The sequence below is a fragment of the Pezoporus occidentalis genome, unplaced genomic scaffold (assembly GCF_034315485.1).
Source record: "Pezoporus occidentalis ecotype Australia unplaced genomic scaffold, CSIRO_AGI_Poc_V1 ctg11, whole genome shotgun sequence".
Lineage (NCBI taxonomy): Eukaryota > Metazoa > Chordata > Aves > Psittaciformes > Psittacidae > Pezoporus > Pezoporus occidentalis.
Genome location: NW_026912886.1, coordinates 4,208,405 through 4,232,759, shown reverse-complemented (window position 1 = coordinate 4,232,759; position 24,355 = coordinate 4,208,405). Strand labels below are relative to the sequence as shown.

Sequence of the window (24,355 nt, the reverse complement as noted above, 5' to 3'; positions counted from 1 at the left end):
TTTGTATCAATGTTACTGTTAAGCACTTTCATTTTCTATATTGATATTTCTATTTTTTGCCTTCCACTAATCACATTTGTACTGTCTTTCATTTCACCTCCACTTATCCCATACACTGCATGTCTCAGTGCTCAAAGTTAATCTCCTCCAAGCATTTCTTCTGTTTTCCAACTAATGCTTCTGCAGAAATCCTTCAACTACGCACAAACCTTCTACTTCTAGACAGCTAAGCCCTTCTGATTTCTCCTGTGCAAATCTCTTCATTAAAATCATACACAGTTCGTGGAACTCAGGGTATAGAACCGTACTATTCTTGCTATCTAGATACCTAGGTACCTATACAGGCACGGGATGGCAGGGCTGCTGTTGCATGGAGGGGCAGCACCTGTTAGAAACTTGGGAATGGAAACTGGAGTGAATGAGGTGAGCGGGAAAGTGACAGATGAAGGAGAAACACAGCAAATTCAAACAGTGCAGGGGTGAGAGACAAAAATAATGGAGCCATTCAAAAGCATGCCAGAGGAAAAGGCGAAAAACAGACAACAATCAAACTGGCAATAGGAAACAGAGAGAGACCACAGGATTAACGAGTAGCAAATAGGGCAGAACCGTTGTCATAATGCTGCAAACGCAAAAGTTTCATGCACTGAAGGGATGCTGGTGGGACAATATGTAGCCAGGCCAAAAGGCTCTAACTGAAGAGTTGTAATACATGTTTATTACAACAGCAAGTGTAATGCCCCCTCAGACCTCACCACTTCCCCTCACCTGAACCCACGGCAGCCCAGCGCCATGCCAGGAGCCAGCTGACCCCGGGGCTCTACTCAGGGGCCCGTGCCCCGGCCTGCAATGGCTGTCACAGGGCTCCTGCCGTGGGGTCACCCTGGCACCAAGCAATGCGAGGAAGGGGGGTGCGCAGCGTTTCAGCTTCCCACCGCCTGCCAGCAAGGGATGAAACGTGCCTGCCCCGTCCCTGCCCCGAACCCAACATCGCCGGAGGAGGCCTGGCCAGGAGCAGGGCCGGAGGAGGGACCGAGGGAGCCACCCCCCGCCGCCGCTCCCGGTTGCCCTGGCGAAGGAGACGCCACATGGCAGCATCCGCGCTAACAAAATGGCGGCGGGCGGAGGGGTCCGGCGGGGCGGGGGCCTGCCCGGGGTAAGGCGGTGGGGCGGGCACCGGCAGACGAGCTGGGAAGCGTGGCCGCGCCGTGGCCGCTCCGCACATTAACGCGTCCTCGCTGCAGGTGCGGAGACCGCCCGGCGGCCCCATGCCGCCCGCCGCCACGGAGACCGGCGTGCTGAGCGGCGACCTGCTGCCTAGGGAGCAGGAGTACAAGTAAGGAGGAGGCCGGGGGCGGCGGCCGGGCCCTGTCACCTCAGCCGCGTCCCGCACCCTGGCCTAGCGGGGTTTACAGTTAACCCGGTGTACCCCAACCCCTCAGTTAGCTTCGCCGAAGCGGGGAGTACCACGACAGTGTTTAACTGTGCCCTCCGCCGTGCCGCATCCCTGCTGCCGCCGCCTCACACAGGCGCCGTAGGGTGTGCACTGTGCTAGGCCTTGCTTCGATCCCACAGCGCTGGACACCAGACTCCTCCATTTAAAACACAGACATTCTTTTTAAATTACGAGCGTATAATTGCTTAAGTCTGTTCAAAAAACGCTTAAATGCTCTAAAGCATGTGACAAATGCAGTGAAAGTGATCTAAAAGCACTCACTGTTACCTGTTCTCAGGATGCACAAGGAGCCGTGCCTCAACCTCAGTGACTCCCACTACGTGAAAGGCTGTGAAGCATGCAAGAACACAAGCTTACTTTAACCTATACATATGTATAGTGACACATCTTAATTATGTGATCAAGAAATGCAGTTGTACATGATTGCTGTCCCAACCTCTGCTGCTGAGGATACTTAAAGACTGTTAAAAACAGAAAACATGGAAGAAATGAAGCCGTAAAATGTGTATTAAGCAGTGACGTGGCCAAAACTCTTCTCAGAATTATAGTCTAAACCTTACTATTTAATGGGTATAGGTGATTTACGACTATTGATTTGACAGAAACACAGAAATCGTTGAAACATAACTTCGTTAATACCCTCAAGTATATGTTGGTGTTTCTTTGTAGGAGTTCGTAAAATTTCACTTAGTTCATACAGTGGTACCCTCAGGCTTACATTTATTTCTTTTAAACCTTTCGAAGCCTCAGTGACAAACTTTCTTACTCTTTCAGGCGGCTGAATGCAGAATTAGAAGCAAAAACAGAAAAACTGGTGCGTCAGGCTGAAGAAGTAATGGTGGGTAGACTATGCAGACTGTTACATGATTCAGCCTTGATTCACTGTACACACGGTCCAGTTTCAAAAGAAATTATTTAGACCGTGACAACTAGAAGTGTTTGGGTGGTTTTTTTGCCTCCAAGATTATAAACTTCTACTAAGAACACATCCAAAACCGATTTTTATGTAGTTCCATCAGGTAGATCAGTCTCCAGACAGATGCATACAGCATTTGTGCAGATATATACATAAAGCCACGTAAAAAAATTTAGCTGTTTAGGAAAAGTATCTGGTTTTATGTCGTAAGTACAAACAAACAAACCAACAAACAAAACCCCCAGGTATTTGAAAACCAGATACTGTTGCAATAACACTCCAGTGAAATAGTATCTACATTGGTCAAGCTGAAAGAAATACAAAGAACAAGCAGCATAAATAGAAAAATAAATGGTTAGTAAGAAGAAAACTTTCTTAAAACAGAAAAAAATCCCGTCTTTGTCTGTATTATCTTTTAACACTGGTGTGGCTGTATACCACATAGAGTCAGGGTTTTATAGGAAATCTGGACAAATTAAAACAAGGGAATGGGGGAGGTATGGTTTATGCCCAAAACAGTTTGGAGAAAGTCATTTTAAATGACTCAAATAAATAAAGCTTAAAACGTCTTCAGGAAAGCTGTACTTGTATGCACTTTTCCTACTGCTGAAACTTCATTTTTATGTCCTGTGAAAACATAGTCTTCTCTTGAGCTGTGACAAGCTGAGGCTAACTGCTTGACATTGGAACAGAAGCAGATGAAGTGGCTAAAATAGCATCCAGTCTCTTTCCTTTAAAAAACAGCAACAACAAACCCACTTTTTTGTTTGTTTGTTTTTCCTTCTCCAAATACAGCAGAAGACCATATATTCTTAGGACACTTAATATACCACATGGCACTGCCAGATTGCACAGATATACATTTAACAACAAGAGAAAAATACTCTTAAGTTAAAAATGAAGCAAAAATGCCCCAAACTAAACACCCTCCCCAAAAAACAAAACAGGACAACTGCATTTTGTTCTGGATTATGCATTGTGATTGTAACTTAGCAGCATAGAAGCTATCTGAGCATTCAGACTGAATTGTTCTCTAAAGTACATACAGCAATATCAGTGTCCAATTATAGTCATGTTGCAAGAATAAAGATTTATTTCTAAGGCTTATACAATATGTAAGATTGAAAAATTGTTCTACCTGCTGTGCATTTGCTACTTCCTGTATTTCAGAGGAAAAGGAAGGAGGGTAGCAGCATCTCAGATGATGTTGAGCAAAGTTTTACAAGCAAAAGGCAATTGCATATTGCAGAGGTGGAATACCTGATGGGGTACAGGAATGGCGTTTTAAGTTTTCCACATCTTTTCCTGTGTTTGAGAAGTTCTTTTACACACTAGGCTATAGTTTCCACTCTTTTCTGTAGTGGACTGTTGTTGTGATCTGTGATTTTCAAATATGTAATTAATCTTTAAAATGGTTTATATTCCCCCCAAATTGACATTTTTTTCTTTTTTAAATAAAGAAAGGCCAACAGGAGATACTGTCTAGACCAGTGTCAGTACAGACTGAGTCATCTGAAGAAGACAAACAGAGGTATGTGCTTAACAGCTAACAGAAGTATGTGCTTTAAAACTGCTGCATATAATTCATGGGGAATGTTTACAGTGATCCTGCACACTCTGCCTTGCACCCTTGGTCATGCTCCTGTTGAATCTATCTTTGCAGCATACTGGATTGGTGGAGTCTAATTTTTTCCTATTGAAACAATTGATGCTAAGTAAATGTTATTCCTTGTTATTTCAAAAAAGTCTTCATTTTCATGGCATGTTCTACCTAGGATGTTAAGTAGTACTGATAGCTGTAAAAAAGCAAGGTAAGGCAACAGGTTTATTTGCAGTACGAAACACAAGACAGCAGTAGGTGGTTTTTAACCAGTTCATCTGACAAAGCAAATAAATAGATACTGGTTCATATTAAACTTGGCCTAAATATTCCTGGGATAGAAAGTGTTTGATGAAAACATACAAACAAACAAAAAAAAACACTCCCACCCCCACCCCAACACAGAGAGAAACCCAGGACAGACCGCAATTCAGCTGCCACCCTCTGGAACTTGGATATCATTACACCTCAGTAGTCCGACAGCTTTGGCCTGTATGAGCATAAATACGACTGTGTGTTGTGGCCTGTTAAGTTAAAACCCGTTAGTGCTGGAGTGGATGCATAGGTGTATTTACTTAGCTGGTCAGGGGCATTATTATTTGCTTAGTTGTTCAAGAGTTTGTATATTGACAGCACGGGGAGTGGGTGAATTTAAGATAGACTACTACACAGTTTATCAAGGATCTGATCTGGTAGGTTCCTAAATTTCTGATGCTACTAATCTAGATAACAGAGGTACTGGGCAAGACTACACAGTGTTTCAAAAGTAAAGCAGTTGGGAAACATAAAATAGTATATATGAAAGTCTGCTAGAGATGATGAAATAATTACTTCTGTGCAGAACAAAAGTGAAACCAAAAAGTGAGCGTTTGTCTATGGACATGAAAGGGTTTTTCAGTAGACAAAAAGTGTGACTGTGGTAGAAAGCAAGTCTGTGATAGAAGCTTGGCTGTACCATCAGAAGTTTGCTGCTGTAGTTAAAATTATTCCTGAGCTATTTAAAAGCTAAATTTGTCAGTTATAGACGGGAAAAAAAACCCACCTAAAACTCCATGTGTTATCAGTATCATCATGCTTTGCAAACAAATTCTGGCTTGCTTTACTTTTATGTTCTGTTAGATGGATTTTGAACAGCAGAAGATTTTTAAGAACTTCCAACTGGAGTTAAGTTATAGGGCTGGTTTATGAGGTAATGTGATTGGAGGGTTCAGCCCCACAAAGGGGGTTAATAGCTTTGAAGGTATGCATTTGAAATAAATGGGAGTGCTGGAAGATTTAAAAACAAATATTGGCAATTTGCATGTCAGCGAAGCTGCTAATCTACCACTTACCTTCATAAACTAAAACACCTTAAAACAACCACAATCTGTGTGCTGGCAGATATTTATGTGACAGAAGAATTTAAATCCTATACTGTAGTGAAAAAAATAGAAATGTGTGCTAGGAATTAGGCACACTGATTATCCATGAGTGAACATTGAGGCCATTCAATTAGATTAGTTCCAAGTATTTAATATTTAATTTAGGCCATTTATTTTTTCCAAAATTGTGCAAGCAGATAGACCATAAATCTAAAGGAAACATTTCAGAGATTTTTGAAACATCCATTTAAAATTTCCATTGATTTCATTACAGAGAATAAACATTAAAGCAACTGAAAAGAAGGGGAGAAACTGAAGCAAAGAAAGATGTAGTACAAGGGGGAAAAAAAGACAGGTTTAGAGAAAAAAATAATCATTAAGCAAAGTGAAAAAAGGGCAACAAATATAAGTCACTCAAAATCAGTGTATATTTTAAAAGAAGTGGTTCTGGAGATTTTATTGCATCATTTTTTTCAGAGAAACTTGAATTATATAGAGACAAAGCAGCTCCAGTGACACCACACTGACATCAGCTTTTGTTTACACTTTCACTCCTCAGAGCACTGCCAGGCTCATGGCGATGGGAACTGTGCGCATGGACAAGCATGCTATAGGCTTTGAATAGGATTAGCAAACACAAAGGGTTTGCTGATGCACATGCATCTCCTGTTTACATGCAGAGATGGAATTGTTAAACATTAGCTTCTGTTTCAGTATTGCCACAATACTCTAGCTACTTATTTATATACCTTTTCAGGATTTACACATGGATTTCACTTATGACACAACTATAGAACTATATTATGAGGTTTTAAAAATGGGTTGTCATGTGTGGGGAAGTGGAAATAAATTGTTAAGGTTAAACAAGTTTGAGGAATTTAGTGAACAATGAGGGTTTATTTTGTTTCTGTTTTTTAAAGAAGGCCCTGAGACAACAGCTATAGTAGGAACAGATTAGTCTATTGATGGAAAGAACATTATTGTTTTCTTGAGTACAGAGAGCATTGTATTTTATATTTTTCAGAATAACATAAAACTGCTATTTCTATGGCAGCAAATCCTCACCTTCTGCATGCTTCTAGTGTTAGCCAATAGGAAGGAGGCATGAGGAAAATAGGGTAAATAGATGAAAACTAATCATCCTATTCTTGAAGTCTGTTGCCAGCCACACACAGATGATTTCTCCAGTTGTGTTTTTGTCCTTCTTGTTGCTGGTTGGTTGGGGGTTTTGTTAGGATTTTTGGGGGTTGGTTTTGTTTGTTTGTTTGGTTTTTTTAATAAAATATGGGTCTTTATGCAGATAATTCTTGTTGATGAATGGATGTCTGTGAAATTTTTAAAGGCAATATCTAAGCATTTGCTCAAATCAGCTGGGGAAAAAAATTGAGGTGACTTGATGTGCTTAAATTTAAATTTTATATATTTAAATATATATATTTAAATATATAAATATATATTTAAAAATCTTTTATAAGCCAGCATTTTAATTGAAGTAAAAAATTACAAAGGGTAGTAAAAAGGTAGCCTTTCAATGCAATAGCACAGATGCCTATAATTCATTCTGAAAACAAAAAAGCGACATATATGACAAGAAACTGGACTTGGATAGTACACAGCATGCTAAAACTTTCTGCTTTTTTTCCAGCAGATTTAAAAAATAATCAGTTAACCTGAGGTTCAGTTACTAAGCAGCATGGTTTTCAGCCAAATAAGCAGATAAGCAGCAGTCACCTGAATTGTAAGAGATTCAGATTGTGGTACCTAAGCAAACTGCTGTATTAGGTATTCTAGACTCACCAGGTGATTTAGATAGCAAATAAGGTAGAATGGAAGGGCAGAGAATGAGACTGAATTTATGGTTGAAGTACCTTAGCTATATTTATTCTAGACATATAAAATGTTATTCTCCTAATTCTGGCAGGAGAGTGTCAATTTTTATTCTAAAATGTTTATTTTGTTATACATGTTCAGTTAATTTTTAATTATTTTAATCTTTTTCTGCAGAGACCCACTCTCTCCTCAAGTTGCTTCTCTTACACATTCACACACTAAGGTATCAGAGTTAAAACTATCCTGGTTAATTTGTCTTCTAGTATGATTTCCACATATTACTTTTGGTTTTGAGGCTGTTCTGCACTGGGGACTTACATGGGTAGGAAGCCAGAAGGAAATGATGCTCAAAACAGTGCTACAGGAACTGTGTTACCAGGCTTTCTCAGTGCCACTGGTGGTTAAGTGGACTTACATTTCATTTTTGTGTTCTGAGTTTCCTCTTCTGTAAAGCATTCACAGAATTATTCAGTGTTTGGAACATCGAATTAAGTGCTAAGTATTAGAACATAATACATTTTTTCCTCTCTCCTCTTTCCTCCCCCACCAGTATAATACTAAAGGGAGTGCTACTGTCTTTTAGGTGTAATAATAAACAAGTAGTCAAAATAACTGAGTACAGGAAGGGAAACAGAATGGAAAAAAGGAGACTGAGAATAGCAGCAAACTCAATGGTCTCTAATTACAATTATATTGAATCTTTTAGGATGTGAGCTAAAACTTCCAAAATATTGTCCTCATTTATGAGAATACAATAAAACCCCCTTAATTTTGGAAGAATGTTTGGGTGAAAGTAACAAAAATATTGTTAGGTCTGCCTTCTACAGGGAATTTGTAAGATGAAAATAAAAAATGCATGGCTTTGAAGGCACGAAAGAATGAAGTCCTGAAAGAAATGCACTCTTGTGTCAGTTCAGTAGTTAATATCTTGATGGCCAAGATATTGGCCTTGCTTATGCCTGAATTTATTATGAGTATGTGTGCAAAACCTCCCACAAACAAATGCCCATTGGATGTATTATAATTTGGGCATATGGTCATAAAAGTAGCAAGATGAAGATGAGTGCAAATAAAACTGAAAAATTGTGCTTCTGAAAGTTTGAAAAGTATCCTTGAGTCTAAATAGATGAAGAAAACAAACAAAAATAACCCACAAGACACTAGGAAAAAAAGGAATTCCTAACTAATTAAAAAAAATCACTACTTTCTGAAACAAATTGTAGCCAGCAAACAAGAAGAAATGTGCTTCCATGCCGATGGCTCAGAACAGACCATACTCTGGAAGTAAGGGGAAAAGAACAACTTCAAGGTATATTATACACCTCTTTTTGTTTGTAATAAAATATTTTAGTTGCTATTTTTGTCTATCAGGTTATTTTCATTCATGTATGGTTTTATATTTATATATACTGTGTAAATAAGTGTAGCAAACTTTTGGTCCTGCTCAGTCAGCTCCACCATGTAGCTACCTCTGTTTGCTTGCAGAGAGCATACCAAAAACTATTAGGGAACATGTGTGATTAATACTACAACTGTTGCTTTCTGCTCAAGCATTCTCAAGGCTGACAGTTAAACTCTTAACTCTTCAAGTGAAAGGATGCCTAAGGAGCATACATATGGGAATTACATAATCTGAGTCAACCTGAGAGAGCACACTTAGCTGGTGCAGGGTGATTTGTGATCAGACTTGTGACAGGAAATAAGGCTCTTGAGTGTCTCCTTTATTTTGGTGAGTCTTGGGCTCACAGGACAGGACAAAGTCAGTAATAGTGCTACAGCTTTCAGGAGTTCAAAGCTGAAAAGCTTCAGCTCTGTCAAAAGCAAATTCAAGGTTGTAAAAGCAAGAAATGGAGATCTGGACAAAAGAAGAAAGTAGAGAAATGCATAAAATCCTGGGAGCAAATTAAAATTGCCACAAAATATGGACAAATGCCAAAACAGGATGAAAATTGGCTGCAAAGAGACAGAACATGTAATTAACACAGGATGAGGTTGTCTTTCAGGACCTGTAAGTCACTTGTGGACCCTCTGGACCTCTCTTGGACAGTTCAGGGGAGACTGTCACACTAGCACCACTTCAAGAGATTTAGAGATGGACTTGTGCAGATGCAGGGTGAACCCAAAGTTGTGGGAGAAAGTTAGCAGCTAGGAGACTGGCAGCTGCACTGGGATAAGGATATACTGGAATAAGAATTTAGAAGCTTCAGATCCTGTAGGAACTACTTTATCTTTTTCTAAAAGAAAGACGAGGAGATACCCTGTGTAGCAGTTGTGTCACACACCGTGTGTTTTGATTTTATGAAAACTTTGGTATGCTGCTTCCAGGGTCAATGAAGTTTCCTAGGCCAGGCATAATGATACAGAAGTTGTGGTAAGGTAGGAGTATAGCTAGAATGGACAAAGTCTTCGAAGTTAACATAGGCAGTAGGGAGAAGTAGCAGAATTTAAGGCAAAGGACAGTAGCTAAAGGCAAGTCAACATTCCTGTTTCTTACTTTTACTCTGATTTAGTTATAGATGTTGTTGGATGAGAAGATCATGCCAGAATCTTCTCAGTAGAAAATGGTACTGCCTTTTCTGCCCTCTGCATAATAATGTGTAAAACACTGTAATTGTTTATGTGGAATACAGTAAAGGAATCTTATAAAGAAAGTGAGAAATTGCCATCAATGTGTCTTTCATATGAATGCAAGCAATGAAGTTGCATTAGGTAACTTTGCATATTCTTAAAAATAGCAAATACACTATATTTTTTGTAGATGTTAAAATTATTATTATACATTTAAAATCCAAGGTCTGTTTTTTTTTTTTTTAGTTCAAAAACAAGAAACCTGGAAGTACGAAGTGTTGATGCTGCTGCAGCACTGGGGGATTGCACAGATTTTTCTTTAGCAAAAACAATAAGCAAAATAGAGGAAAAACTAGAGAAAGGAGTCTTACCAGATTGTGTAGATGATGATGCTATTCCAAGTGCTGGAAATGAAATTGGAGCAGGTAGGTTTCCTCCTGTGGTTAAATAGTTTCATTCTTCCTTCTTCACTGTTAGAAATGGGTTCTCCTGCAGGGAAAAAAAAAAAAAAAAGGAAGAGTTTCTGTAGGAATTGCAGGGAAAGTTCTAATGATCTTTAGTTAAAGGCAAAAGAACAGGAAGGTTTTTCTTTATGTAATCCTAGAGAAAGATCAGATCACATACGAATAATCATGTGGAAAAGTGAATTTTTATCTGGATTTTTACCTTTGTAGGAAGATATTTGGGTGGTTAATATGTCAAATTTGTGCCTGACATTTGATTCATTTCACTGCGGGAATAGAAATATGTGATGCTAAGCTTCTATTTCCAAATAGATTAATTCCTATTCTTTACAGATTCTGCCCTTAGAGGAAAAAGCCTTTCCTCAGATCAGTGCTGTGGATCTTAGTAAGTGGCTTAAATGAAGTAACGGTTCAGCTACAGTGCTTGAATGAGAATCCTCCAGCTACTTTCCCACTCCACATGGTGTGTTTATGTTTGTCCTAGAAATAGAATAGGAAAGGGGATTGCAGTATTTCCAGTGAAGCTAAAGGAAGGATGCACATCTGCCTTTTTGGCTCAGATGTAATAAAAGTGAGTTTATACAGTTTCTTACAATGCTAAAGTAAGCATGAAGTCAGAGATTCACTGCAGTAGTACAAAATGCCCCAGACCTCCTCTTTTAATCCAACAGTTTGAAGTAAAGGTAGAAAACTAAATAGGCCCTTGTAACAGAGCAGGCTGATCCCTTAGTTGGAATCTTTCAGTAAAGTGATTCCTTGGGCTTATGTGCCTGTGATAGTTTTTAGGCCAATGGCTGATAAGGTTTGACAGCATTGTCCTTTCCTTCAGCTTCTTTCAGTGCTCATCTTGGACTTAGGTTCCATATCTTTATTTCATGATCAGAGGTTGTCACAGTCCAGCTGTTTTTCTGCCAACACAGGATTTACACATCATTTTCCTCAGGGCCTGTTTTTGTGGATTATAACTCAACTCTGCGGTAAGAAGCAGTTAGAAGCACACAGATACATAGAAGGCTGAACATGAAGCTCTATTTTTATCTAATATAGCCACACACATATGAACAAAATACCGACTGTGTTGTCACACTTCATGTTAATCTTCAGATTACCTTAGGAATTCAAGACAACTATTCAATCAGAACATTAAAATCTCTCAGATACCCCTTTCCTGCCTACCATTCTCTAAACTGCTGGTTACTTTATGAACTAAGACCATCCTATTAAGTGATACCCTTCCCCTCATCAGCCTCATCAGGTGATTGAAAGCAACCCATTAGAAAACTAGTTGTTTAATTTTCTTTACCTCTTGTGACGTCAATCTCAAGGAATGCTGTAATGTATAGCATAGTATGCCAAAAGTTTCAATTTTGAATTATGAGTCTTTTATATTTTAAAGATACCGAGTTCAGTCATTACAAGAAAAATCTATGCAAAGCTTTGCCTAAGAGTGAGAAACCTGAAATATTTATTTAGGAATCTGAGTTATTTTCCTCTTTCTGTTAATAATTAAAAACAGTGTTGTGTGTTTTTAGGAACAAGATGATGAAAGTGAGTTCTTGTATCAGTCTTGCTTCTTTACTGCATTGAATAATGAGTACTTGTGGATATTAAATGTAACTTTTTATGTTCACAGAAGCTCAAGTAAGATTTCTCAAGGCAAAGTTACGTGTTACGCAAGAAGAGCTGGCTAGTGTAGTACGTGAATGCAGGAAAAAGGTGAGAGCTGAGTTTTCTTGTCTGTAGAAATGGAGTAAGTTCCCCTTCAACAAATAATCACAATGGAATTCCCTCGGCCTTTCCTTTTTAAGAGATAAGGTTGTTTTTTTTTTAGATTTCCTAAGAATTTAGAATCAAGGATAGTAGTTTCTCTGTCTGTATGATCTTGGGCTAAAAGCTTGCAGGCAGGAGAGAGCCGCTGGGACCGAAGATATGCCCCAGCTGTAGGAACACTGGTGTTGCAGAGTGCCTTAGCCATCACTGCTGGGATGGAGAGCATTAGCAGAGCCTCAGAAAAAGGAGGAGGATAAACTAGCAGTCAAATATGGATTTTGGTACACAGAGAGGAGTGGTGCCTGGAGCTGATCTGTGATCCAGTTCAAAGTGGAATACTGTAATCAAAACAGAAATTTGGCTTTCTCCATTCTTCAGATTGTACTTGATGCAGAGGATTGTATTTGGAATTACATATTTGGGCAGATAAGGCTGAAGTTAAGGCATTGTTAAGCTACACTGATATTTTAGTGTTAGAGTGTACTACAAGTGAGTTTTATGATCTGCACTGTCTAGCAATATGTTTTTAGGTATGCTTAAACATTTCTTGAACTGTAAAACCTTAAATAGTTTGTGTCTGCCTGCCAGAGGGATCACCTCTTTTTTCATGTATTTGTAATCGAGGAAGATTTTTGAACTAACTTTCCATTTTCCACTATTAGATCATTCTTAGCTGTAGTCTCTCAACTTCAGAATGCTTTTCTGCACCTATTCCTCAGGCCCACCTGTATTTTTTCTCTCAAACTTTTAGTTTAGAGTTAAGGAGAAGGATGATATTAAATAAGTTTTGTGAAATAAGTACCTGGAGAAAATCTTTGGAAGGATTTACTTTTTGATATTTTATATCTGTACTTTATCCTTTATTTCACTTGTATTGATGAAGGTACTTCTGTATCTCAGTACTTTCATGCTGTGATCAGGAGAATGTCATTATTAGATTTTAAAAGCATTTTCATTTTCAAATCAAATTAATTTTGTCAGTAGCTATTAAACTTCAGAATTTCATGCCAAAAATACCACAGAATTCTGTTACTATAGCAGGTGACAGAAGGTGGCCCGGTACTTATTCTTGTCCTGGTCCCATAGCACTCTGTATCTAAACATATTGTCCTGGGCTCTAGTTTCTCTGGTCTGAATATATCTTAATTACATTCAGAAGATCACAAAAAATTTCAGATACACAAAGCCTTGAGGTAGATTCTGGTTTTGTTCCAATTCACAGTCCAGTTGTTCCAAGGAAGCAGTAAATCTGTTTTAAGTCTAAAGAACTAGGAACTTCTGAGGTGCATGTGGGCACATGAAAATTAGAGTAAAGCACATGTATTTCCCAGGTGAGAAGCATGTATTCCTAGTTGCTGGGAGAACAGGAGAGGAAGATCTGTTTTCATGGAAATTCCATTTCTGTGTGTGCCTTGATTTATTTTTCTTAAAGAAATGAATCACAGAATCCTAAGGGTTGGAAGGGCATAATGTATCTCTGAAATAACATTAATATTCACTTACCATGTTTAAAAGGTTAGAAAAGAAAAATGCATTGAAATTATAATGCCTAATGTGGGATGTAATTGCCAGTAAGGTCATGAATCTAATACAGGATTTACTTGATGTTAAGAGAATCTTGAATTTGAATACTTGATGCATCCTTGATCATTAGCTTGCTTTTAAGTGAAAACCAGATAATATCCTAAAACATAATGGATTGATTTATCAGTAGTTATATTCTGTTCTTTTTCCAAGAATTTTTCCTAATGAGTGCATTTAGCTATTATCACAAAAGTGTCACAAACTATCTGCATGCCTCTGTTATTCACACTATTCTGTAACATTTTCATAGTTCTCAAAACCTTTGAACTAGGAGAAATCAAATGTTTTACATCCAAGTAAAAGCCTGCAGAAAATTAAATGAGGAAAGCGTTCCTATCTTTTGAGTTGTTGTCCTGGTAAATCCATGTTTTGTTTTCTTAGTTTCTCGTCATTCCTTCCTCTCTTTGAAACTGTGAAGTCCATTATGAAGGATCTGAAAGTTTAAAAATAACAATTTTTAAACTAGTGATCTCCATATATACAATACGGATATATTTACATATATTATAAATATATATATAAATATATCAATAAAATAAATATTTTATTTACAAAATATTACTATTGCATTATCCTGCTGCTTCCTTGCAGTAATCGAGTTGGGGTTTCTTTCTGTTGATTACTGTCAAACAGGATGACGAAAATCGGAATTTAAAGTCTCGGCTTAAAGAAACTGAAGGAGAAATTGCCCGACTGCAACGAACCATCAGCGTGCAATGTTCTCAGAGCGAGAAGTACAAAGCATTGTCACAAGAAGCAAGCAGAAAAAGTCAAGGGTTACAACAAGAAGTCGCTGCGCTAGAAAAGGTATTGCAGATGTTAGTCTCATTTATCTCACAAAAGGGGAAAAGTACTGCATCACATTCCCCTAGCTTGATAGATGCGTTTCCACTGATCCCATTAGTGTTTCAGTCTCTGATAGTAGTTTTAGAAATTGTAATTTAAATGGTCTAATCACTTTTTGAAAGGAGGAAATAATGTATTTTACAAATTTCTTTTTCTTCTGCTTCCACCATTATATAGTTCTGTATTTTAAAATAATTAAGTTCTTGTGTAAAAGACCCGCAAGACACAAAACAACTGTTTCAGAAACCACTGTCAAATTCACAGAGGAATCTTGAAAAATACAGGGAAATTTTATTTTACTGGTTTTAATTATAATGGTCAAAAATGACTTCTGGTAATAAGAGTTTTATTGTCAACTGTAGAACCTCGTGAACTTTAAAAAAACAAACCAAAAACTCACCTGTGGCTTACATTAGTGTCTTCTGCAGGTAGAGGAAAGGATGTGTCTTTGGTCTTGAAAATGAAATAATCAAAATTAACCTGTCTCCTGCTGTAGGCCACATATGCAAAATTGTATAGGTGCCTAGTTGTAGCAGATGGCTGCATAAACAGCTTTGCTTGTTTGGAACTTCATCTAAGAGCAGCACGTGGTTTAATTACTCAGAGTGGGAGAGGTTGACTTCAAAATCATGTGATACATATAGTATTGTGTTGCACATGTAGTATAACCAGGAGAACGTTTCTCTTAAAAAACTGGGGAAAACAGAACACAACTCAGCCTGACACAGTCTCGTTATACGTCCATTAAATCATATTACACATTTGTATAGGCATGCTTTCATCTTAAGCTTTGTAGTTCTAGCATTGTAACTTACAATCTAAGTTTTATAGTTCTAGCGTTTTTAAACTAAAATGTTTACAGTTTGTGTGTTCTTTTGTGCAGATTCTTGGAGGTTTTAAGTTCCCTCAAATACATACCCTGATGGTTGATTCTGTCAGCAAAAAAAATATTCAACAGAAGTACTCATACTGTTCATCAATTCACCGTAAATAGGACTAAAAGATTTACAAAATCATTTAGGCCATTCTCTTAAACCAAGACAGGACAGATGATATCCAAACCCTCCTAGAAATAAGTTTAGCCTATACTTAAAGCCTTCTGTGATGGTAATTTCCATAATTTCCATAGGCAGTCTGTGTTGGTTCTTACACACAGCCACAGTTAGAAAGTTTATCCCAGTATTTAGATGCCTGTTGTGGCAAAAAGTTTATTCACTTCTGCTGTACAGCTGCTATATCCAAGCTACGGTCACTTTGCTCTGCATTTACCATCCTCAGTTGCTTCAGTTGTTCCTAATAGATTCTGTTTTCTAGACTTTCTCAAGGTTACTGATCAGACACAATCATGACAAATAGTGGTACTTGCTTAAAATGCTAATAAGGCATAAAAAGGCAAGTGTGTGTAATGAATGGTTCTCTGCTAATTCAGAAATTATTTTACTTTTTTTTCTGATACAAAAAAATATCTACCAAACCCATGCATTTAAAAATAATTTTGCAGAAACTGCTTAAATCTCCTATGGATGTGGCAATCTGAAAACTGGTTTATTCTTTAGTTATGAAGTATTATTCAACACCATATAATTAATGTAGCTATAGATTCATTCTAGACATACATGTAACGATTTCCTGTGAACATGGGCCTGAATTTGTACTGCTGTGCCTGTAGACTCAAAACTCACACTTTCAGTATGGAGAAAGCGTAGTTGAGATAGCACAAATATAACCTCTGATTTTGGGGCTTTTATTGCTTTTGTTGTGATTTCTGCTGCAACATAAATGATAGAAGACTCCGACTGTGATATGTGCTTTCCCATGCTTCCTCAGATTTCCCACAATTTCTGCAATTTCATTAATCCCCCAGCTACTTTTTCTTTCATGTGCCTCGGCACAGATTCTCACCTAGTTTTCACAATTTACCTAAAACATGGTAATGAGTTTATTTTTAATCCTCATTCTTCTGGTGATTGGACTCTTGAATATTTCTGCTGGAACACCCACCTCGGGCAGCAGCTGAGTGCTGATGCTGCACAAATCTTCCACCCTCTTCTTTCCTGCATCTTCTTTTTCCCCATCTCATTGATCTAATAAATGACATCACCTTTTCTGTCTTTTTTTACTGCCTGTCTGCAAGAACATTCTTTCCTCCGTGTTCTCTCTCGTTAGTTCAATCTGCTATGGTGTTAGATGAAGATCAGGGAAACACTAAGGTTGTTCTCTTACTCCTTTTAAGGCTTCATGCAAGGGTTTTATAATTTGCCTTGAAGGAGGGCTTGATGTTAAGCAAACATCATCTCTCAAATGTTTTTGGGGGTGGACAGGTGTTGCTGAGCTTTCTAAAGATAGAAGTGCTGTATATGCTTGCTACTGGGAGAAAAGCAAGCCTGCTGGGCAGGTTACTTGTGGACGAGCTCTCTGGTATCACAATCCCTACTGATATTTAAGTGCCTCAGCCATGACAGAACAGGGGAGACAATCCAGGGATGGAAGTGGGATGCTGTTTTAAAACAGAGTAATGTGCTTCCCCCCCCCCTTAGAGAAACATTATATGAGAAAATTAATCCAGCTTTTACTTCAAGTATTGAAAAATTGGCAAAAACCTTGCCTACTTACAAAGGTAAATACTTATTGCATGCATTTTTAAGATTAAAACCATCCTCACTAGATGACTTGTGAAAAAAAAAAAAAAATCCTTGATAAGGTATTATGTATGACAGTAAATGTCAAAAGGCCCTAAAAGAATGATTAGAATTCTTTCACTAAATGATATGATTAGCTGATACGTAATTTGCATTACATGGAGACTGTGGTTTTGGTCATTAAATGCTTGCAAGGCTGCATACCAAAGCTTTTCATATTAATGCAGAATAAAGTACATAGCACAAAAGGTTTAGCTGACTCTTTACAGCTTCATCATCTTGATACAAGACAGATTGGTTTGCAGGCTGTGCAGCTTGTTTTCTTTGGGTCAGTCTCCAGCAAATGCTTTGCATTCCCTGATGATGCAGGTGCTGCAGGGGGGGTTCTGCTGCTCTACTGGCCAGGCTCTTGCCCATGTGGTTTGTAATCAGTCAGATGGACAGGTTAGCAACAAAATAGAAACCTTGAGGCAACATCTGGTTTTGTGCACTCTTAGAGGAGGCACATTCACCAACAGGATTTTGAAGGGTCAGTGAGATGCGTCGTACTCTCATGTTTTCTTCATCCATTTTGGAGAAAACTGTGAGCTTCCTAGAAATATCTGTTTCCATCATAACTTTACCAAAGTGTCCTTACTGCATACACTTGTCCATTAGGGTGTATTTCTTGGATAAGTAATTTGGAAATCATAAGTAACAAGAGGTGGTGTGAAATGGAGAAAATATAACAGTTACTCAGAAATAAGGCAGTCTGAGGATAAAAGGTTAACAACAAGCCCCCCTCTATCCTGATTTGCTTAAAAGACTCTTTTTGTGCCCATTACTAATAATTTGATAGACTTTAAAAAGTCTTGTTTCTTTTTCACAAATGACAAGATGTTCTCTTTCTGCCAGAATTGTTTATTTCTTCTACTTTGTCTTTTATCTATATTCCCTGATCTTTAATCTCATTATTCTGTTCCTCAGCTTGGTCTCTTTTTCTCATTTCCCCACATACAGCACTATGAAATACTATCATCAGAGACAAGAGAGAACTGTTCTGATTGTTGCCATAATCACTTGATGAGCTATTTTCTGCTAGATGAAATAGTTCCTACCCTTAGCCACCTTCAGGAGGCTGTTTTAACTTTTTTGCATGCAGTGATCTCTGGGGAAAAGAGGTAAAAGAAACATGTAGGAAAGAGCAGTTGGGGATACTAGCCACCTTTCCAGAGTGCCACAGAGGGCACATACTGATGGTTTTTTTCTGATTGAGCATAGAGGTTTTCCAGTCAATCCTGTGGTCTTACGTGATCAGCTCCACAACTGGTTCTGAGACTTCTGAGAGAACTTTAAAACAAAGATTATAAAGATCCGTTTTCAAGAGTTCAAAGGAGAAGGGGATGTTTTGATGGTATAATTAATTGTCTTTGAGACAGATTCTATCTGCAGGCCAAAGAAGCACACAGGCTCTTCAGTTTCTAAGGGTGAGCCTTGCTGTAAATGCGATGTCTGTATGGGATTCAGTAAAATAACATTATTCATAATGTTTGTTTTGATTCATTCCTTCTTAAATAGGAATTGGAGAATCTAAAGTGTGTACAAAAGCAGGCCACAAGCAGTCAGAGTGCAACAGAGGTTCGCTTAAACAGGGCCCTTGAAGAAGCAGAGAAGTATAAAGTGGAGCTGAGTAAACTGAAGCAAAGTAACAAGGTACAGTGGCTTAGGAAAACATGTTTTGATCTGTAATTGATCAGTAGTGCTAAAAAGTCTTGAATTAACTTAGAGCAAGTCACCAAAAGACTTGATGAGTTATCTCAGACACTACTACTGCAACCTATGCAGGAGGAAGAAATGTCCAGGATGAAGTTACCACCTTTCTAATTTTCCCCATTTGTGTGAAAATTAGATGTGCTCAGAAGGGAGAAGTACCCACACACACCTGGTACATGCACACAGGCAAACCACAGCTTTATCTTTGAGATTTCAGGTTTTTTAAGTTTTGATGGGGAAATATTTTGATTTATCCCATATCTTTTCAGGAATGTCTCGTACGGCTACTGTTTGTCATTTTGTGATGTAATGCCAAGTTTCATTGGTTAAAGCACCACTTCCACAAATTATGCAATTCTCCTTTCCTTCTCATGATAGGATGCAACTAACCAAGAACTCAAAATAATTGAAGAATTAAAAGCAGAGAAAAAGAAACTGCAGAAGCAAAAAGAAGAGCTAATGATGGGTTTTAAAAAGCAGTTAAAGTTAATTGATATCTTAAAGAGGCAAAAGGTAAGGACCAGGTATCGTTCTGTTTCAGTTAACAGTCTCTAGCTAAATGTGTCTGTTGTTAAGTAAGGTTAGGGTTGTAAACTGGAGCCCCAAGACTGGGAGGTTTCAATGCAAGGCAGCAGCAGCCTCACTTTTTTTAGTGCATATTGCTAACATTTTGCTTTATAGCAGAGGCTGATCTCCTTTTGAATTGACCCCATTCTTAACTTGAAGCATATCCTGTCATGGTGAAAAATTACTACTGACAAATTTTAGGACTGAGAGTATCTGTTTGTCCCAGAACAAATACTGTTCAGGTAATACCAGCAGCTCCCTTTGCTGCTGTGTCAGTAGAATCCATTTTAGCGATTGAGATGTTCTTTTTAGTCATCCCCGTTTCCCCCCCCCCAGCATATTACTTGTCATAGCAGCAGCTGTAACAGCGTGCCGTCTTAGGAGCGAGCCGTTACATTTTAGACCTACATTCTTCCTGGGTCCTCAAAGTGTGTCCTTCTCTATCAACACTTTATTTACATTCTGAGGCATTCTGTACATGTACAACTCTGCCCAGGTGCAGATCTCCTTGTGTGTCAGACAAAAAAGAAGGCGGCGAGAGTAGAGAGTACTTATATCTCAGGTGTGAAGTTACTAGACTGGACAAGGGGAGTTGACCTCCTTTTGTAGTTCCTGGAATATCATGCATACTTTGAATCACAGAGGATGTAGTAACATCTACGTGGCTGTATGGCTGGTCCCATCCACCCTGACTTGCAGCTAGCCTTATTTTGAAAAGTGTTTGAATCTACGTTCATATCTCACTCCATGCCTCTCCTCAGAGCGTAAGAGGGCAGGGCTGAGTGCCTTTTAGTTTCTTTAGCAGCTGAAGCTGCAATTAGAAAGAAGATAGGCAGTAGAATACTTGCTGAACAGTAGAATTCATGCTGAACAATTAGTAATTCGGCTTTTATAGAAAAGGTGTTTCAGCAAAAAGTGGATTAATACTTCAGATAGAATACAGCTAAAGAGGTCTTTACTGTCACATTCAATAAAGCTATACTGATGTCCCAAAAAGGAGGGGTGTTTTACTGGGAAAGAGAAACCTGGGAACTACAGAGTGGGTAAGTACCTTGTATCTCTCAAAATACATTTTCAGCATAGACCTGTCAAATGTACTTTGATGATACGAATTGAAAGAACCTATGAGTTTACATGAAAGAAAATTAAACTGAGGGGAATGCATACTATACATGTTGCCTAAATCAGTTTTCCACTTACTGATGCACTTAGGCCTTACTAGTTCCATCACACCTTTCACTTACCCAGTACTTGGGATTGTATGCTGTCATTTCTGTCAGCTTTTCCTTCTGAGGCTGAACAAGACACATGCAGAGATAGAGGCTTTGCAACTGACTGCACAAAATCTGAACACCGCAGCGTAGTTCACTGCTAATTGCTTACTCTGTTGAATATAGTAAGGTTCATTTTGGGGTGGAGTTAATGGCTCTTCTTTCTGCGCTCTAAAAACAAAGTAGTTGGAGAGTTAATACAGCAATGTCTGGTGACTTGTTGAGCAGAAGCACCTTAGAAGGGCCAGCCTCTGCGATAAGAAAACTGAACATTTTATTTACCCTTTGAGCACTGCAGTGGTCACCAGACATTTTGTAAACACTCTGGAAGTTGTTGAGCCCCCACCAAGGAAGAATATTTCTGTATGAAGTAGCAGCTTCATGTAACAAAATACACATACTTGTCCTAAGAATGGGAACTGCAATATGGAAATATACCCTTGAAGCTGGAACGCCTCTCTAACACAGGATGAGGGAGGGGAGGTAACTGGAACAAGAGAAACCGGGGCTGTTCTTGCAATTCTGGTGGAACTTTTCTGGCAGTAATAGGATGCAGAGGAGATCTTGGGGCTTAATCTAACAAAAATTGTGCTTAGTTTTTGGCCAGCCCTTCTAGCTCTTTGTGTTTATTTTGAGAACTCCCTCAAAATCTGCTCTATGCATGAGGTAGCACATAATCCTACGGAACATGAATTCAGTGAAATGGGTGTCAGAAAGCAGAATTTGTTTGACCATGAACCAAAACCGTAGTCTCAGAACCACACCACAAAACTTCATTAAATACATATATTTTTTTTAAGTTACACATACTGTATCAGAACAGCAGAAAGTAGAGGAAGCCACTTACCTTTTCTTATATAAATTGGCATTTACTCACAGAAGGATGTTGTTAGTTGCCCTTCCAGACCAGGCTATGACTGAAGAACCTGAAAGAGAATCGTGCTAACTCTGCTTCCTGTACCTTCTGGCAGTAGGCACAGGGGAGGAGCTGCTGAAGCTCCCATGTGCTTTACCTGTGTAACTACCCAGAGAACTTCGAATCTGCTTCACACAAGCCTTTTGGTGAATTAATGAGGAAAACCTGATTTGGGCCTTTTGTGCAGTGTTTGTGTGGCAGATACAGCGAGCCTAAAGGTGAGGATAAGAAGAATGGCAAGAGGGAAAAATCCCCAAAAGGTGTTAAGTAGCAGGGGTAGGATGCGGGTGCTCCAGGTGGTCTCTGCAGACCGCTCTCTGCTTGTCTTGAGAATTTAATAGGAAGTCTTGGTTTTAAAAACAGTTAAGAGAAGTTAGTCTGAGCTTTACAGAGCTGGAGCATATTACACTGCCCGACTCGTTGTCCTTTTGAACTGACAATAGGTCTATATATTAGACTAGTTATGTCAAAAAATGACCCCAAAACCCAACATAACGGACTGTTTGGAGACATGAATTGTTTCCTATTCTTCAAAACATAACCCATTTTATTAAAATTTGCAGTAAAAACTATTTAGCTGGGACAATTTCCCAGGTAAAGAGCTGATGCAGCAGTGTGGTGCTGTGGATGTATGGCCTCTGCTGTGACATCAGCTGAATGGAGCCCAGGGAGCTTTCAGGGCTTCCCGACTGTTGTGCCTTTTTGACTGGCAGTTCTGTACAAATACACTGCCTGTTTAGTACTTGTTTTCTCATCAAACAACAATGATCTTGGCAACATTTCTCCAACCAATTGCATTATTTGAACAGGAAATAGATTTGTTCTGAGTTTAAAAGTTCTGTTTGTTCTTTTCAGTTTGCTTTTCATGTGGTGTATTCTGTGTAGTAGAAATAAAAATCAGATTACTGGATGATTTTTAAGCATGTACATGTGGGGGGGGGTGCATAATGGACCACAAATGTATGGTGTGATACATGGCAACACAGCCACCAGTGGTCAGTTCCAGGCATTTCCTGTTAAGGTGCAGTACAGTTACTCTTTGTTTTATGCTGATGGTTAGTTTTTATTGGTGGTATTTTGTTAAAATCCTCAGTTAACATTCAGTCATGCATAATCAGAAGCACTAGCATGCTGAATCTTAGCGATGCATTTGATTTGTAATAAAGTGCAGCTGTGTATCAATCAGCTTGAAAGAGCATATACCAGTTTTCTTACATGTGTTCTTCAGAGGTCACAGGAGCTAGCAGATTTTCAGGAATCTCCAATGCCTCACTAAAAAAGAGGTATTTGTAAAGCACTATAAGGAACTCGGATGGGCTGTTGGTCCTGTTTTACTAGAGCTGCAGGTGCAAGGTTTAGCATAAAATTTATCACATTATCCCTACATTATAAATTTCTGCAGGAAAAGTACGAGTAGCAGCTTCAGCTGGAGCAGGGGCACATCCATCCAAACCATAGTACAAAACTAAAAGGAATGACTGATTGGAGCCCCCTTTCAGCTGTTAGGCAGGATTTTGTATCGGTCACTCACAATGTTTTACCTTCTGCTCCTAAGTTTATTTTCCTTTTTTTCCTTTTAAGATGCACATTGAAGCTGCTAAAATGCTTTCTTTTACTGAAGAGGAATTCATGAAAGCTCTTGAGTGGGGAAATCATTGATTCCATAAAAACACAACTTCTGTTTGAAATACAAGTTGGATGGTACAGTATTTTGGCACCATATAGGAATGCTTGTTAATTGTTACTACCTGTATATCCCAGTGAATTGATTTTGTTGATTTTGCTTACGTTTAAATTGTTTAATTCCTGTTAGACTGAGAGCTTGTGTTGCATTATCACATGAAATACAAACCTCTACTCTCCATTCTGTAATGAGTGGAAAAGCACAGACTGCACAAGGAATATTCCAATATGTGAACTTTGTTATCAGTTTGCTCTGTTTTAACATTTTAAACTGTACCTTACCTAAGGTAATACTCTGTCCAAAGAAATCAGGGTTTAGTCTCAGAAAATTCCTTGTTGGAACAGAAATACATTACCCAGTGATCCAGTTGAGAAGAAAATGTCATGTCCTTTTTAAAACACGTGGTTGGAAAATTGGCCTTGTCTGTTCTCTGTAACAGATCTCCCCTCAGAGCTGGTTGGTCTGGCATCTAATTTAAGCACCACCAGCTCTTTTATAGAAATGACCATAACTTGTTCTAGCTGTTACATCTTGCACCCTGGCTGGCAAAACCACCCATGAGACTGCCCCTCACTCCCCAGTTTGCAGAACCTGCTGCAGTCCTGTTCTGTAGAGCTGACACTTGAGTGAAAATCTTAAATCTCTCCCTGGCCAGCAGCTGCTGCTTTGGGATGCAGTCAGGAGTGTTCAAGGTGCTCTGCAAGCAAAAGATTTCATTGTGTCATCATTATAATTAAGAACTAGATAAAAAATTAAGTGTAGATGAGCTAAGAATATCCTGTGAACGTTAATGCGCAGGAACAAGAAAAGATGGTGCTACTTGAATGAGCTTTGGCCAAGTCTCAGCTATTTTAGCAGATTCCTCCCTCAGAGTAACCGAACAGGAACGTGCCAGATAAACAGTAGGTTTATTCACTGAAAGAAAGGTATAAACGGTGGTTCTGACCTCAAAATGGAAAAATGCCTCTGCGTAGATGCTACCAGCAAAGTAACAGGACCTAACAGTGAAACAACTAACTCAGATACACCCCCTGAGATGTAGCTACATCTAGATGAGTATTTTAATAGCATTTTTTAATAGCATAACACCAGTGCAGATAAATCTTCAAGTTACAAACAGAAATAGTGCAT

The 24,355-nt window shown here is 38.7% G+C and overlaps 1 protein-coding gene across 2 annotated transcripts; it reads left to right on the top strand.

The window, feature by feature from the left end:
* Positions 1 to 1,091: 1,091 nt before the first annotated feature.
* TEX9 (testis expressed 9) lies at positions 1,092 to 23,590 on the top strand. 2 transcript variants are annotated; one of them, XM_062627787.1, is made up of 12 exons: positions 1,092 to 1,156; positions 1,245 to 1,336; positions 2,231 to 2,294; positions 3,833 to 3,903; positions 7,338 to 7,386; positions 8,387 to 8,472; positions 9,978 to 10,156; positions 11,829 to 11,911; positions 14,183 to 14,356; positions 18,592 to 18,726; positions 19,165 to 19,299; positions 23,122 to 23,590. In XM_062627787.1, the coding sequence occupies exons 1-12, from the start codon at positions 1,112 to 1,114 to the stop codon at positions 23,197 to 23,199; spliced, it is 1,191 nt and encodes a 396-aa protein (XP_062483771.1). In that variant the 5' UTR covers positions 1,092 to 1,111; the 3' UTR covers positions 23,200 to 23,590. The 2 variants fall into 2 exon arrangements, with proteins under 2 accessions (XP_062483771.1, XP_062483763.1); XM_062627779.1 differs by lacking the exons at positions 1,092 to 1,156; positions 1,245 to 1,336; positions 7,338 to 7,386 and having other exon boundaries at positions 2,235 to 2,294.
* Positions 23,591 to 24,355: the final 765 nt, after the last annotated feature.

Excerpts from the sequence above, each read along its gene's own strand:
- TEX9 (XM_062627787.1), top strand. The coding sequence starts at position 1,112 with ATGGCGGCGGGCGGAGGGGTCCGGCGGGGCGGGGGCCTGCCCGGG. Across the intron at positions 2,295-3,832 it reads GTCAGGCTGAAGAAGTAATG|AAAGGCCAACAGGAGATACT; the intron begins GTGGGTAGACTA and ends TTTTAAATAAAG. Across the intron at positions 11,912-14,182 it reads TACGTGAATGCAGGAAAAAG|GATGACGAAAATCGGAATTT; the intron begins GTGAGAGCTGAG and ends ACTGTCAAACAG.